This window comes from Glycine soja, chromosome 19, assembly GCF_004193775.1.
Source record: "Glycine soja cultivar W05 chromosome 19, ASM419377v2, whole genome shotgun sequence".
NCBI classification, from domain to species: Eukaryota; Viridiplantae; Streptophyta; class Magnoliopsida; order Fabales; family Fabaceae; genus Glycine; species Glycine soja.
The window spans coordinates 32,984,738-33,002,156 of NC_041020.1; the positions used below are offsets into that span (position 1 = coordinate 32,984,738).

The 17,419-nt window shown below is 29.8% G+C and overlaps 2 protein-coding genes across 2 annotated transcripts; one reads left to right on the plus strand and one right to left on the minus strand.

Annotated features, from left to right (window-relative positions):
* Positions 1 to 10,065: 10,065 nt before the first annotated feature.
* LOC114398294 lies at positions 10,066 to 11,303 on the plus strand. Its single transcript, XM_028360476.1, has one exon. The coding sequence runs from the start codon at positions 10,353 to 10,355 to the stop codon at positions 10,560 to 10,562; it is 210 nt and encodes a 69-aa protein (XP_028216277.1). The 5' UTR covers positions 10,066 to 10,352; the 3' UTR covers positions 10,563 to 11,303.
* Positions 11,304 to 12,283: 980 nt separating this feature from the next.
* Positions 12,284 to 14,220, minus strand: LOC114399868. Its single transcript, XM_028362083.1, has 2 exons — positions 13,690 to 14,220; positions 12,284 to 12,491 (listed from the first exon to the last, which is right to left on the minus strand). The coding sequence occupies exons 1-2, from the start codon at positions 14,093 to 14,095 to the stop codon at positions 12,469 to 12,471; spliced, it is 429 nt and encodes a 142-aa protein (XP_028217884.1). The 5' UTR covers positions 14,096 to 14,220; the 3' UTR covers positions 12,284 to 12,468.
* Positions 14,221 to 17,419: the final 3,199 nt, after the last annotated feature.

Sequence of the window (17,419 nt, forward strand, 5' to 3'; positions counted from 1 at the left end):
CTGTGATGTGGTAAAAATTTGGTGACGCTGAGGATAATTCAAAAAGCTTTTTTTAATTAACCCTAACCCTAACCCTCCTGATGACACGGTACAATTCTCTTCCAAATGACATTGCACAGTTCTTGTTACGATTTGCGTTGCGTCCCCAAACCCAAAATGGCTAGCTAGGGTTTTAGATCAGATCAGTGTGTAAGAAAATCATTAATCAGTAATCACTCAGCATAAAATTTGTTTTTTTTTTGTTTCCGATGCAAAAAATGTTACACAGCAACACATTCATCATTCACTTCCTTTTGTGACAAATCGCTTTTACCGATTAACAAGATCTCGTGTAGCAGACTCACCGACATGGGTTCGGGGAAAATCCATTGGAACATTTTTGACGGAGTGAAGATAATCGCAGCGACGCCGGAGACACTCATGGCGAAGATCAACTCCGCGATCTCAAATCTTGAAATCTCACGCTCCACCACTCTTATCGACGCCGACGAGGGATATGATGCGCGTGTTGCCGACGAAGCCTACAAGGCGGGTTGTGCCGCCTTGCCGCCGGCAAGCTCGATGAAGCTCTCCAATTTCTCAACCTCTCTCTCTCTCTCTCAGCTCTTGACGAAGCTCTCCGATCTCTCAACCTCTTTCGCTACTACACCCCTCTCCGTCAGCACAACCTCAACCTCGAACACCACAAGCTCCACAACAACACCCTCCTCCTTGGCCCCGCGGCCCACCTTGACCCCTACAAAGCCAACCACCTGGGCCCACTCAAAGTCCTTGAGTTCTTCCACTAGGTCGAATCCCGCTTCAACTTCCTCCTCTCCGAGCCCACGTGCCACGAACTCGCCTACCTCCTCGCCCGCGCCACCACCCTCAAACCCCTCTGGCACTTCCTCAAACACTCCCCTCACGTGACCACCGCCACCATCACGTGCCTCATCAATCTCCTCGATGAACAAGGCCTCGCCGATGAAGCACTTCTCACCTTCCACCGAATGAAGCAATTCCGCTGCAGACCCTACACTTAATTAAAAAGCTTTTTTTTAATTAACCCTAACCCTAAAAAAAGCTTTTTGAATTATCCTCAGCTTAAACAAATTTTTACCACATCACAGTAGGGTAAAAAAAAACCAAGCCTACCTATCAGATGTTGACACGTGGCAATCAACATCTGAGGCTAACGGTCAACGTCCAATTGGGACGTTTCGGACCAACATTGCAGGGATTTAAAAAATGAGAGACCAAATTTGTGAATTAAATTATAGGGGGACCAAATGCGAAACTGGAGCAAAAGTGAGGGACCAAAATTGCAATTTTTCCTATTTACGAAACTGTCACAAAAGTTCATATTTTGGTGCTTATAATTATTTACAATTAGAATGTTGAAGCACCTTCATGATTTTAATATTTTTAATCATAAATTTTATTTATTTATTTAAACTTTTGAACCTTTGTTGTTATGATATGTTTCGGGATCAATTCAAATTGTTTGGAAATCTTGATATGTGCCCATTTATCTTTATCTTATTAATATTGTTTTGGTTTCTTTAGATATAATTGATATATATTTGTTAGATAAATATTGTGATCGTAAATGTGTACTGCATGTTAGATATGCTTAGATCCAAATTACTATTTTATTTGGTGTACATGAGATGTATTGAGATATATATTTATTTATTATATATTGGATATATAATAGTACATTAATTTTCACGTTCCCGTATTGAAAGATTATACAAGTATAGATGAAATATGTGAATTATAAGATGGTAAGGTAATCTTTATTAGATGTAACATGTTTTCAATAGCTTTGAAGACGAAACTATTGTCTTCAACATTTATATATAAATTGATGACTTTGGTATCATTGAGTATATCAAATGTTAAAATCATGAAAGCATGTCCGATTAAATGTTAATGAGTTCATTCATTTTAAGTGAAATTATATTTTATATAATTTACAGGAATATTAGGCTCGATACTTTTCATTGTGAAGTTTTTCACAAAGTATACATTTATATATTGTGATATATTTGTTTAGATGTTTAGAAATTTTGAAATTCATATCTCACATTTTTTTATGTGAATATTTATTAAATATGTAGGGAAATATTTAAATTGATCTATAATTTATTGTTGGGATTGATTGATGAAATATCACATACCGATATGTGTCAATTTTGATTGGTGATTTCTTTTCATGATTGTTATTATATTATATGATTGCAATATATGGAGATATATTATAGTATACAATTTATAGGATTGTACTAAAATTTTTATTATTGTGACAAAAGTTGACAGTATGATATATCCTTTTGATTATATACTTCTACATAGAGATATTTGACTTATTGATTAGATTGTTATATTATATTGATAATATATGCAAATTTTTTTATTATATTATTATATACATATAATATATATTAGATATATTATATGATTGCAGTATATAAAGATATATTGTAGTATATAATTTATAGGATTGTACCTAGATTTTAATTATTGTGATAAAATTTAATAATACTTAATATTATATATCATTTTGATTTTTTTTTTCTGCTTGGAGATATTTAATTTATTGAGTAGACACAAAAAAAGATTTTGTTTTTAATATGTTAATAGTTGGCAAATAGAACTAAAAAAAATTCTTTTAAAGTTAAATATATTAATAACTAACAGGTAGAAACACAAAAAATAAATCTGTGTTTTTAAATTTAGACATTAGATAGAAATAAGGGAGAGAATGCATCATGAGTTTTTTTTTTCGAATTGTTAGAAAAACAAGTTTTCTAAGCACCAAGATTGTTTAAGTTTTTTTCTTTCTTTTGCTTGTCAAAGAAGTTGACAACAAAAGTTATTTCTATTCTAAACAACTAATATAGAAATATGATTTTGAATTAAAATGATTTAATTCAAGTTGTATTTTGTCAATGACTATAAAAATCTTATTGTAGAAGCAATTTTTTTTCTCCACATGTTGCTTATAGTTTTTTATGGCGATACATATGATGATATGTGTTTTATTATATGATGATATATTATCCAATTTATTTTATATATTAAATTATTTAATTACAAGGAACATCCTGAATATCAAGGAAATTGTGGTTTTAAAAAAATAAATTGGAGCATATGATGCAAGTTATTTTGATTTATTTTATCACAAGGAATGACTTGACTAACAAGAAACTTGTAATTTGAAAGAGCATGTGTCAAAAATTAGTTTATTACAAGGAAGGAGCTGACAACTAGGAGACGTGTAGCTTAAAATAAAAGCATGTGATGCAAGTTATTTATTTAATTAATAATAATGAACAACCTGACAACCAAGAGATTTGTAGCTTAAAATAAAAGCATGTGATGCAAGTTATTTATTTAATTAATAATAAGGAATGACTTGAAAACCAGGAGACTTATACTTAATTAATATAACATGAGATCGTGAATTTTGAAATTATTTTTTATACTAAACATCTGTACTACCTGGAGGAGCATTAAATTTAATTTGTAGATACCAATAAGATTGGTTTGACAATAGATACTTATTTGGTATGATTATTTTTTCAAAGTGTATGTTATATATCATGTCTTAGAAAAATATGTGATATATTCTGCCTTAGAATATTTTTGAAAAATGACTTGACAACCAAGTGACTCATTCATAGTTTTAAGAAATTTTCCACTTAAAGAAATTTTGATAAAAATTGGTTGGATCCAATTATGACGATTAGTATTGTTACCTAAGAATTGATCTCATGCATAAGATGCTTAATAAGCTAAATGACTGTGATAATCAAGTTACCTATGATCTTCTAGTAAGTTTATGTGTATATGTGCTTTAGAAGTAGTAACTTATTTGCCAAATAAAGTTTCTACAAAATCAGTATCTACAACTCCCTATGTGATATGGAAAGAGCTAAAATGAATCTCAAATATAACAAGATTTGGGATTATCCCACTTACATTAAGAGATTGTGAATAGATAAACTTGGGCAAGATCTGAGAAATGTAGATACATTGGGTATCCCAAATAAATTATGAGATATTGTTTACACCAACCTTGCGACCATAAAGTGTTTGTGGCAAGAGTAACCATTTTTTAGAAAGGAAATTCCTTGTAGAAGGAAGTCATGATAAAGAAATTGAGCTTGATGAAACTCAATTAACCAATGAAACAACTCAAGACTATGGGATGAAAACTGAAATACCTTTCTTTAATGTTCTGAAGTTACCACAAAGGTCATCACCTCCAGCAATTGTGGTTCAAGAGCCAGCTATAGTTCAAGATCAAGTTAATGAACCAACCTTAGAGCCAATTCAGCAATCTATGAACCAAATGCATGGGCCTTCTAGAAAATCTACTTGAGTGCATTGTGCACCTAATAGATTAAACTTGATGGTCCTAGATGACACATCAAATAAGGTTTATCATGATGATGATGATCCAAGAATTTATGAAGAGGCTATGCGAAGCTTGGATTGTAAGAAATGGCAAGAAGCTATGGAATCTGAAATGGAATCAATGAAGATCAACAAAGTATGAACTCTAGTTTAAGCTTCAAAGGGTATAGAACTAGTTGGTTGTAAAAGGGTTTACAAGAAAAGGATTGGAGCAAATGGGAAGGTCGAGACCTATTAAGCTCGCATTGTTGCCAAGGGATATCATCAAACGAAGGTATAGGTTATGACAAAACTTTTCTCCCATGGCAATAGCTTGCATTGTTGGCAAGGGATATCGTCAAAAGGATGGTATAGATTATGACAAAACTTTTATCCTATGGCAATGCTCAAATCAATTCAGATTCTTCTTGCTATAGCAGCATACTATGATCATGAAATATGACAAATGGATGTAAAAATATCTTTCCTTAATGGTGAGCTAAAAGAGGATATGTATGATACTAATAAAGTTTTCAAGTTGCAATAAAGTTTTATGGATTCACATCGTTGTATGATACTAATAAAGTTTTCAAGTTGCAAACGATCCATTTATGGATTGAAACAAGCTTCCAAAAGTTGGAACATTCACTTTAATGTGAGGAAGAACCTTGTGAGTCAAAAAGGTTAGTGGGAGTGTAATCATTTTCTTAGTGCTATATGTGGATGACATATTACTCATTGGAAATGATATACCAACAATGCAAATTAAGTACAAAGATTTGGTTATCAAAATAGTTCTCCATGAAAGATTAAGGAGAGACAACCTGTATTCTAGGAATAAAGGTTTATAGAGATAGATCTAAAAGGTTACTTAGACTCTCCCAATCTAGGTACATTGATACCATCCTAAAGAGGTATACCATGGAAACTCCAAAAGTGACTATTTGCCAATAGAAATTGGAGTTACTCTCAATATGGAGGATTTTCCTAAAACTCATGAAGTGAGAGAATACATAACTAGAGTATCATATGCTAGCATAGTGGGAGCTATTGTATATGACATGACTTTTGCATGTTCTAATATCATTTATGCACTAGGTGTAACAAGTTGATATCAATAAAGTCTTGGTGGGGAGCTTTGAAAGTGGGTAAGACCATTCTTAAGTATTTAAGAACTAAAGATTATGCCTCATTATGGAGACTCAAAATTAAAAACTAAAGTAGTTTGATGAGAATAAGTTGGAATTAGCTAGTAGTGGAATACATGAGTTATTGGCTCTACTGCAAGTAGGAGATTGTTGGGGATAAATTTATATGCCCAAGATCCAATCCATCTTGTTATCAATTTTAGTTTAAAAAATGTTCTTTATTTTACTATCACATGTATTGTTTTATTAAATTGTTGATTTGACAAGTCCCTGATTAAAATTAGAGACTTGTTATCATGACAGATATTATAATAAATGAGAAACAAGTCTTTTATAATTTTAATTTAAATTGTTATTGATCATAGGATTATTGTGAATAAGACATCAATAATATGAATATATCAATATATATATATATATATATATATATATATATATATATATATATATATATATATATATATATAATGAATAAAGATTAATAGATCTCATTTATTAAATTGCATATATAGATGATGTATATGTGAATGTCATCATTGAACCGACTCAATTGAGAATTCTTAATAATTAATATTATCTTGATATGTCAATAGGAAGTTCTTAAGAAGAAATATAATAGTTTCCTTTGACATGATATTATCATAGTAATTAACAAATTATTTGTTATATTTTAATTTCAGACACCTAATATCTTAGGGCACTAGTTGAATGAATATTGGATATGATTAAATACTTGTAGAGTTGATGATTAATCAAGAAGAAATAATCAATTAACTCTAGGTAATGAGTTAAGCTCTATGATAGAATTAAGACCTTGGTCATGACAATTAAATGAAAGAAGAAAAGATTTTCTTAAGTCATTCATTGATTAAATATAATGTGTTAACTTATTATAGTTTTATAGTAATACTATACTCTAGAGTTAACCTTGAGCTATAAATGATGGAAGGAAACATTACATTATTTTTCTACTGGTTCTTGAAGGTAAAATATGTTACCTTATATATGCTATTCGGACGTTAAAGTGTGTTGTTAGACACCTATCTTGATTAATATATTAATTTGAATAATATCTTAAAATATAATTAAAATATTTGGAATTGGGTTTGAAAAAGTTATTACGCACAACAAGTTGAACTTGATCAATTAATATTTCAATTTCAAATTGCTAAATGGCTAACGATAGAAAGTAATAAGAAATAATATTTGAAAATGACTTAAAAGATAAAGATAAGATACGATGAAGTGGTGATTTCGAATTTATTGAATATTTGTTTTTCTACTATATGCTATAAATAAAGCTTTAGATTGAACGTTTAAATGACAAAAATTACTTCTCTTCTTGTTCTCATAGAGTTCCAATATTTTAAGATTATTATTCCATTTGTCAAATTTGTTGGAGAATAGAGATTAGTTTCAGTGTGGATACACGTGTAGTCTTCACACTATTGAAGAAATTTTTTATGTTTCAAAAACTCATCAACATGTATATATTTAGTATGTTATCTGTTTCAATATAATTTAGATGTAAAATAAATCTTTTTTAACGCGCTGTGTGTATTTTGAACACTCTTTTTTTCCCTTCGATTGGTATCAAAGCCAGGTTCTTTTGTATTAAAATTATATTTATGAAACTGTCACAAAGGTTCATATTTTATTTGCTTGCACATTGAAGCAGTACTCATGCTGCATAGTGTGTCATTTGGCATGAAGCGTTCAAGTGATTTAACAAAAGCTATCGTACAGTGGTGCTTATAATTATTTACAATTAGAAAGTCGAAGCATACACACTTATTGCCATGCTTATATCCATTGATTTGTTAATTAGAAAGTTGAAGCGTATGTACTGGGCATCTTCATGGTTTTAATATTTTTAATTATAAATTTTATTTATTTATTTAAACTTTTGAACCTTTGGTGTTATGATATGTTTCCGGATCAATTGAAATTGTTTGAAAATATTGTTACGTGTCACTTTATCTTTATGTTATTAATATTGTTTTAGTTTCTTTAGATATAACTGATATATATATATATATATATATATATATATATATATATATATATATATATATATATATTTGTTAGATAAATATCATGATCGTAATCTTGTACTGCATGTTATGTTTAGATCCAAATTATTATTTTATTTGGTGTAGATGAGATGTATTGAGATATATATTTGTTTATTATATATTAAATATATATAGTAGATTAATTTTCATTTCACATGAAAGATTATACAAATATAAATGAAATATGTGAATTATAAGATGTTAAGGTAATTTTTGTTAGATGTAACATATTTTGAGTAGCTTTGAAGATGAAAATTATTGTCTTCTAATGTTATATAACTTGATGACTTTGGTATAATTGAGTATATCAAATGTTAAAATTATGAAAACTTGTCCGATTAAATGTTAATGAGTTTATTCATTTTAAGTGAAATTATATTTTACATAATTTATAGAAAGATTAGGCTTTTATGTGAATATTTATTAAACATCTGAAGAGATATTTAAATTGATCTATAATTTATTGTTGGTACTGATTTGTGAAATCTGGCATATACTGGTATGTATCTATTGTGATGGGTGATTTCTTATCATGATTGTTATTATATTACATGACTGCAATATATGAAGATATATTGTAGTATATAATTTATAGGATTGTACCAATTTTTTTATTATTATGATAAAAGTCAACAATAGATGATAGTATGTCAATTGCATGATATATCCTTCTTTTGATTATATACTTTTGCATAGAAATATTTAACTTACTGATTAGATTGTTATATTATATTGATAATATATGCAAATTTGTTACCGTATATGTTAAAATGTAATTAATTATATTTCTTAATTTTAATATTATTTTCTTTAATATATTTCTAAATATTTAAAAAATAATATAAATATTAAATACAAATAAAAAATAAATATATAATTTAATTGAATCCGTGCAATCACAAGTTTAAAACCTACTTAATCTAGTAATGAACTAATTTAAACTTTTTAAAAGATAAAAAATTATAAAAAAAAATTAAAAGTGTATCACATTTTGCATTACACTAAGTTAATAAAATGATTTCAAGAAATCTTATAAAGATGTATCACATTTTTTATTCAATTTACTCCTAAATGCATCACATTGTATCACATTATAATAAAAAGTAATTCTTCAAACATTCCTAAATGCAAAATCACTAATTGTGACATCAACTTCAGAAGATAGAAGAATGCACTTTTTTTAAAAAAAAACATAATTATATTTTCTTAACATTTTTTCTTCCTTAAGAATAATACTAAGATATAATATGATAACTAATAAGTTCTTAATTATAGAAACAATGAACAAGAATCAAACTTATTACAACAAAAGGAAAATTGAAAAATAAAATTCAGTACGGTTAATAATTACATGGATAAAAAATTGATAATACTACAAAATCATTGAATTTTAAAAACTCACTACAATTTATAATATGAAAGAAAATAGACTTTGGACTGTCGTCAAACGATTTTATGATATATATCATTCAATTTAAACCACCATGTTGGTATTTATTTTGGTTTTATAATAATCACATTAAAAATTATAACCATAATTTTTTTATTTGATGGTATAAGATTACTTTACATGCTTATTATATTACCATTGCATTTATAAAAATCCAGAGCTGACACACGTTTAAGGTAGGTTCTTAGACTTCGTACGTCGGACTAAGAGTTGCCTTTATCAAGAGTACAAGCAGGAGGACATGCAAAACAAAAGTATGTGAGTTAGAAGAGTGAGAATACACAAATTTGTGAGTAGGTGTATGCATTCGATAGCATAAAGCATGTCGAGAGAATACGAGGGAACCTGGTACTTATAGTGTGTAGAGGGAGTTGCAGGTCCTTGTATGTAAGGGCTGTTACAACCCTTACAGATAATTACCGGTGTGTAAATAATAACTGATATCTTATAGATAAAGTTAGAGATAATGTATAGCTTAGAGATAAAAGTTAATAAATAATTGTTACTTACAACTAATGTGCAGCCTTGTAGATAATTGAATACCTGTCAAGAGATAAATAAAGATATGACATTATATTTAAATAATTAGAGGTTAAAGATAACTTGTTGGTTGGAGAGCCCGACTACCAAAGATGAGGTGTCTGTATTTTTGTGTTAGGACTCACATGGAGGGTTGATGTGTGTCTCAAAGTGTTACATAAGATGTCATGTGTATTTGATGGACCTTAGACAATACAATCATCAAACTAGTAATCCTTTCAAAAAATCGAGAAACCAAAAATAAGTATAAAGAAAATACATGGCCAACAAATTAATTAATGATAAAAAATGTTATGCACGGACAGTGTAAACTTTTTACACTATATACATTAAACTCTTAATGCTAATAACCTTAAAACACAAAGTAGTACAGTATGATAGAAACATTAATTCTTTGGAAACTTAATTGGTAGCCGTCCCATATAAGAGAGATCCCAATAGTGTAATGCCATGCGTTAAGGATGTAACTTTCAAGGAATCGTTGCATTCAATGCCTCTGCCGGTCGATTTCAATCCAAGCCAAGCCAACGAAGTCATTCTATTTGTCCCATCTTTCAACTTGAATGTCTCTCCCTACCCACCCTTCCTTGAACTTTATGTTGTCCTATATCACATCCATATCCATGCTACACTGCCAGTGTAGCTAGCCAAGCCCTTCAAGCACTCCAATATAAATTCACCTATACACATTTCCTCTATGTGCTTATTCATTTTCATTCGGGTCTCTTAATTAGTAACAGAAAATTTTAGAGATAAATGGGTGATTGGGCTGGTGTGGTGATAGGTTTGGTCCTGTTTGTGGTGTTTTCACCCGGATTACTGTTCCAGCTTCCTGGCAAAGGAAGGCCTGTGGATTTTTGCAATTTCCAAACAAGTGGCGTCTCCGTCTTTGTTCATTCCCTTCTCTTCTTTGGCTTCATGGCTATCTTCCTCATTGCCATTGATGTTCACATTGGTAGTGGATAAATAAATCATCCACGGTATACACTTTTTTTTTTTAATTAGCAAATGTTAATTTTTTAGTTTTATTAGAAATGTCAATGGGAAGAATTTGAACTCCCCATCTCTCCTCCTCCCTTCTCTCTTCACCCCTAGCTCCTCAACTATTGAATCAAACTTAGATCTCTGAATACACCCACCTACATATCATTACTATTACCTTGGACTATATTTAGTTTAATGAAATGAAATAGAATATGATGAAAGATGTTTTATTCCATTACTTTTTGATTCCCTTCAGTATTGGGGAATTTGGGGTGGGGGTGTATGGGACAGAACTTCTAATTTAATTTTCTTCCTTGATAAAAATGTCGAAGCAGTGAAAAGATGATTTTATTTCACCTGGTTCAATTATATGTTGTTATTTCATTTCATTTCATTCTATTTATCTTTAGAAATCTAAACATGGTCTTGTTTTCATATATGTCCCGTTATATTATTCATTTGTCATAGCCCCATCAGTTAAGCATCAACAGAATGATCTCCATCACGTTATATTATTCTATTTATCTTTAGATGTATGGTTTTGAATTTCTTAAGGTTGCAACCCCTACTATCCTGCTTCTTAGTGAGTTGCAACCAGTGTATTAATAGTAAGTTTAGAGTAGAACACTCGTTTTTCTTTTGGTGAGTTTGTTGTTTTGTTTTTAATCTTCTTGTGTAAAGCAATTTAACATTGATTTGAAGCCGCTGTTGCATAAATCATTATCTATGATGAAAAGTATTTACCAGTTATTCTGAATTCCATTACAAGCATATCAATTAGCCACTACCCGAGATGTTTTTATTCTTCAATTGTTTAATGACGTTGTATTTGCGATGCTCGAGAAACCATCCTATTTAATCGTCGGTGGGTATGTGAGAGCCTATGATGAAAGGATTTATCTGTGGGTACTTGATAGTGTTTTTCCTACGGATTATATCTGTCAGCAATTACTGATGGACACCGAAATTCATCAGTAAGGTTTCCTACGACTGATTAACCGATGGATTTTTGTCAATAAGTAATATGTAAGTAATTTTATGTTATCCACGATTTTGACAAATTATATACCCTTCCAGCCATTTAATTGAAACAAATTTGGTAAGATGAAATTTCTGTAGCTTCAATTATAGAAGTTCAAATAATTGGTTTCTAATTCAAACGGGTTAATTTGGAGAGAAATGCATCCCCCGTGTCAGTCGTCTACGCGAATTATTAATTTAAGAACCAAAAGTAAGATGCAGATTGCACAGACTTATAAACTATGAATTCATTAGACCCAAAAATGATAAATTGGAATAGATCTCTAAGAGATAATTATTGGATCCAAAAGATATTACTTGTTCTCCCTGTAATTAAAAAATATATCATGCCGGAATCTAACCACATTTTGCGGTCGTGGTGGAGTTGAACATGAAAATGTGATTCTAGATATCTAATGATACCGCAAGCAGTATCGATACAACAAATACAAGTTCCTTGCCTCAGAGTATTCAAAAAAGGCTTTGTAAAATTGTTGATAACTTTCTATTTGCTGATCAAACTTGTAATGTTAAGACACAATTCTTCTCCTCTAGTACAAGCGTTCAAGTTAGAATAGAACTTTTTTTTTATCAATTACAATTGAAGAGTTGAAGAACTATGTGCGGAGGTTGTTACGGATCTTAAGAGACATAGTGCGAAGAAAACAAAACAGACTAGTTCATGCGAAAATAGAATGAGAAAATTAAAATTGAAACGAGCAAAAAGATGAAATCGTTCATTTTATTGCAAGCAAATGAAGTCATCAAAATCTCAACCAGATTCACTTATTATTTATCATGACATATGTATTTGTGATCTGCTACCTAACCTCAATGTCTCGGACAATTTCTTTTCCCTCCTAAAGCTTCAGCGGTATATATTAGCCTCATCTGAAAGACATCCCAAGCACCAAAAAAGTAAATAAATAATAATAAACACAAAATTTAATTTAAATCTAGTGCTTTTAATCTTTTTAATTTAAATTATGTACAATTTTAGTTCTTTAATTATTTTTTAGTAGATCATGTTTGCTATTTTAAAATTAAAACAGAGTTGGTCTTCTAATTAATTTTCTTTGACTTACAACTTTCAAAACCTTATTTTCCATTCAAATAATTGAGAAATTATAATACATTTAAGATATGAAATAATTTTTGAAGTTGAAAGTCATAAAGTTAATAAAACGTTAATAAATCTTCAAAGATTTAATAAGGTATAACATTAGGATTTGACCAAGGAAAATGTTTACAAATAACTATTTTATGTAACATTTAATATTTAATTATTAACATTAAATCAAAAACGTAAACAAAGTAAATTAGTCAATTCAATTTGTATCTTTTGTTAATATAAAATAAGATTTTCTTTAAAAAAATGACAAAAAAACTTAATTGCAACAATAAAAAATTTAAGAGATTAATTTTGCTTAAAAATTGCTAGGATACTATAATTACATGTTCTATCTATAGTTAACATAGTTTGAACTCAAAGAGTCAAGATCTTTTGTTTTTGAGAGTTTTAACTCAAGTCTTATTTAAGAGATATAAATCTGATTTCATTGGAATAAACTTAGATTTGTTATTAGTTCCTATCCGATATTTTATAAAGAGACTAATATAAAATAAACAAAATTTATTAAAGACGAAAAATAAAAAAGTTATGTTATTTGGTTTGAAGATTTTTCATAAAAAATTACACAAATCCTATTTGTCTTGTTTTGATTGGATAATCATATAACTTTAAAAAAATGAATAAAATTAAGGAATTAGCGGAAATCAATCAGGAGTACTTTGTATATAATAATCGTGCATTAACCTTTGTACTACCCATCGTTTCTCATAATAAAATTCGTTAATTTGTAAAAGATTAAAATTAAATATCAAACGTTAGAAAACAAAATTTTTATTTTATTAAAAACTCAATAATGCTGTTATTTTTATTATAGATCCGAATTAAAATTTGTAAATGATGAAAAACATAATTTAGCCTAATAATAATTAGTAAATAAATAGATTGAAGAACAAACTATCAAACAAGCATGAAAGGGAGAGATAGGCTAAGGAAGCAAGAAGAGAGAAAGAGGCTCACGTGGAAGATCCCTCTGCAACGTGATGGACCCAAGAATGAAACGGCCCAACACAGACAAATTGGAGACAAGTGCAGCAACATAGAAAACCAGCACCAGAAGAGTAACCCAAGGCAGCAGCAGCAACCCAACGAGGAACGTGACCGCCCCGAGAAGCATGAGGGACAGGGACATGCCCAGAAACAGCGACGCGAATGCTGCCGGGGAATCCTGGGAGGTAGCCAACGTTGTCCACCAGTGATGTCTCCTAGAATGCGACAAAGACGAAGAAGCGCGAGAAGAAGAACATGGGTACGAGGTGGGAAAAGGGTAGGGTAACGGAGGAAACTTGAGAGTGTGAATGATGAGGGAACATAGCTCGTATAACACCCTTAGCTGGTGGTCTTCGGCGTCCACTTGGCGTCTCATGTATCTTTCTTGTGAAACAGAATCCGAACTCCAAGATAAAATAAGGGATCACTGCTGAAGAACTATAGGAAAAAAAGAAATAGTTTTATAGTTGAGTTGAGGGGTGTTGTGTTACCAATGAGAATGAAAAAAAAGTTGTATTATTGGGGAGATATTCAATGTTTAAACAAACTTTTTTCTTCGTAGCTAGATTTTTGTTTTTCTAAATTTTAATGTAAATCATTGAACACTATTTATTGTTCTGTTTTACTTAAAATTATGATTCATCATGATCATGAGTATTTTTTTTATCATATTATTAATATGAAATATTTATTATTTTTGTTAAAAGTTAATCTTAAGAAAAATGACTTATCATCAGTAGTGAAATATTTTTTTCTTGATGTTTTTTAACCAATAGCTTGTTGGTTCATGACCATGAGTATGCCTTAAAGTGATGATATGTTACACATGATGGAAGTACTACTTCCTTATCTGGATTAATTTGAGTATGGGCACGTATGGATTGGGGATACTTATGGGTTGGATGGAGTGGACCTTCCATGTTTCACGTGTCAAGACTAACGGATAAGCTTGGTACGTGCAGTATACGAGGTCACCGGATAAGCGTTGCGTCCATATGCTATTTTTCCTCTGAATATAGAATTGAGTTAAATATCTTTTTAATTCTTATAATTTAATATTTTTTTCTTTTAATCCTTGTAAAAAAATATTTTTTTTAGTATCTTTAAATTATTTTAATTTTTATTTTTATTTTTATAATATTCTAAATAATTTTTTCTATAGTTTAAAGTGTTATCTAAAATACTTTAAGAATTAAAAACAAAAAAAAATTACAAGGATAAAAATGAAAAATACTAAATTTTATAAAAAGAAAAAATATATTTAAATCTATTATTTAATCACAAATTATTTTAGTATAATTTTTAAAATAATTATTATGAAATTAATAAATATTATCATGAATAACTTTTTCATAGAGAATAGGGTTGTTATATATATATATATATATATATATATATATATATATATATATATTTATTTATTTATTTATTTATTTATTTAAAGGAAAGAGATACTTCAGAATCTATGGGATGTTTATACTACGAGACAGAAAAAAGTTATTGATATGACTAGAAATGTAATATAACCAAAAAAGAAAGATTAAAAAAAGTATTATAGTGTGCATATGTTTTTAAAAAGTCCAACAATCAAGAATCTAAATTATTACCTGGTCCAGGATTATCATCTTAATTGTAGTAGTTCCGACTAATAAAAATGTGACATGTGCACTGGTAGAGATGATTCACTAAGTTGTGTATCTCTATACATTACATGTTACATGGTGATTGGTCGATACCCGTAACAACAACTAACATGCTAGTCCTGGATAGCTAGGGAATAATTTCTTCGCTTTAACTGCTTTTCCAGTGCCATGAAAGATTTACATAAACAATTTGCAATTAATTTTAGAAATTGAGCGTTAACTATCTGCATTATTTTGTTTGCACGATTTAAGGTTAAATTGATTCTACAATATTTTAGATTTCATTAAGTAATCTTCAACTAAATACTTATAACCACTATTGTTGAGTCATTTATACAAGTCCAAGTGTTGCACTTTTGTTGGTCAGGACCACAGTTGACATGGTGATCACGTGGATGCCACTCTTAAAGAATCCGCGAAAGGAGACTGTGAGGGAGATGGGTCTTGGCTACTTCTTTCATACCAAGAAAGAGAAGAAGAGATGCTTGATAAGTTTAGAGGAAAAATATAAAATAGAAAAGAAAAGATCAGTAAAAGATATAATAAGTGATGTGTTTAAAATGAAAAAGAAAAATACGAAGAAAAAATAAAATGACTAAATACATGATTTTCTATTATTATTCCTTTGAAAACCAAAGCTAATAGTTATCAATTCAACTGTAAATGAGACACATGACCAATCCGTCAGACTATTGGGTTAACGTAGTCACATCAATAATTTAGGTTGTGTTTATAAACTTTTTTCTAGCATCAAATGGAAGTTTTACATTTTCATTGCATAAACATGAAGTGGGTGTTGGATTGACTATGTGAATTTAGTTAGATTGAAGAATGAGATGCTTTGATGATAGGTCCGCATAAGGGAACTACTACTTTCACTACCACAATTACTTTTTGAAAATGAGGCAAAAGAAAAAAATTGCCCTTAAGGCAATTTCCCCCCACCCCTACTTATCTACTTCCCCATTCGCCCAACTCCCTTCTTCTCACCCCCGCCCGTTCCCCTTCCCCCACTCTCTCCTATTCATCTCAGTCTCCCTCTCATTTCTCCTTCAACTCTCTTCCCTCTTTTCCACCTTTTTTCCTTCTCCCTATGCACACCTAACTCTCTTCTCTCTTTATCTCTCCATCAAGATTGTGAAGGTAAGTATTTTTTTTTTTTTATACACAATGAAAGTACAATTTTGTTGTGCTCTAGGTTGAGAAATACAACAAAATCGTACTTTTGTTATTTTTTTTTTTCAAATTGACACAATAAAATCATGATTTTGCTACACAATGATGGTGAAGATAAAATAACAAAATGGAATCCTTCTTACGTTACACATTTGGGGGTGGAATAAAAATACACAAAGAAATGATGATTTCATTGTGTATTTAGGGTGGGGGGGGGGGGGGGGGGGTTGAAAAATGCACAATAGAATCATGATTCTATTGTGCAATTTGGGGGTGAAAAAAATATAACAAAAATATGATTCTATTGTGTTTCCATCAAAGAGGAATTTTAGGAATATTGTTAAAAAACACCCACATGGGTAGTGGAATTATTAAATGCAATAGTGCTAATAGCAACTCCCTCCATATTAATGGTTCAAACTAGCAAAATCCAATCATGGTTTAACAAGACTAGTTTCAAACATAGGTCAACTCTAAGGAAAATTGAGTCCATACAGATTTGAAGTATGAATTGAATTGAGTTGGATTGATTTTTTATTGTAGACTTTTCATTTTTTAAACAAACCCGACTAATTATGAATGGATCAAATCGATTAAGCATTTGAGTTCATAACTAGAAAAACAACCAAAAAAATTTTTAACTTGTCTTCTATTAAAATTAACTTAAGAAAGATCAAATTATAGTGACAAAAATGAAATTTTTAAATGGCAAATCATTCATAAAAAAAATACAAAATAGGTTGAATCGATTTAGGTAATCGAGTTCATAAAATACAAAAAAAATGCCAAAAAATAATTATAACTTGAATTATATATAAATTAATGTTAGAAAAGATTAAGTTGTGAAAAATTATAAGTTTTTAAATCATTCATAAAATCCC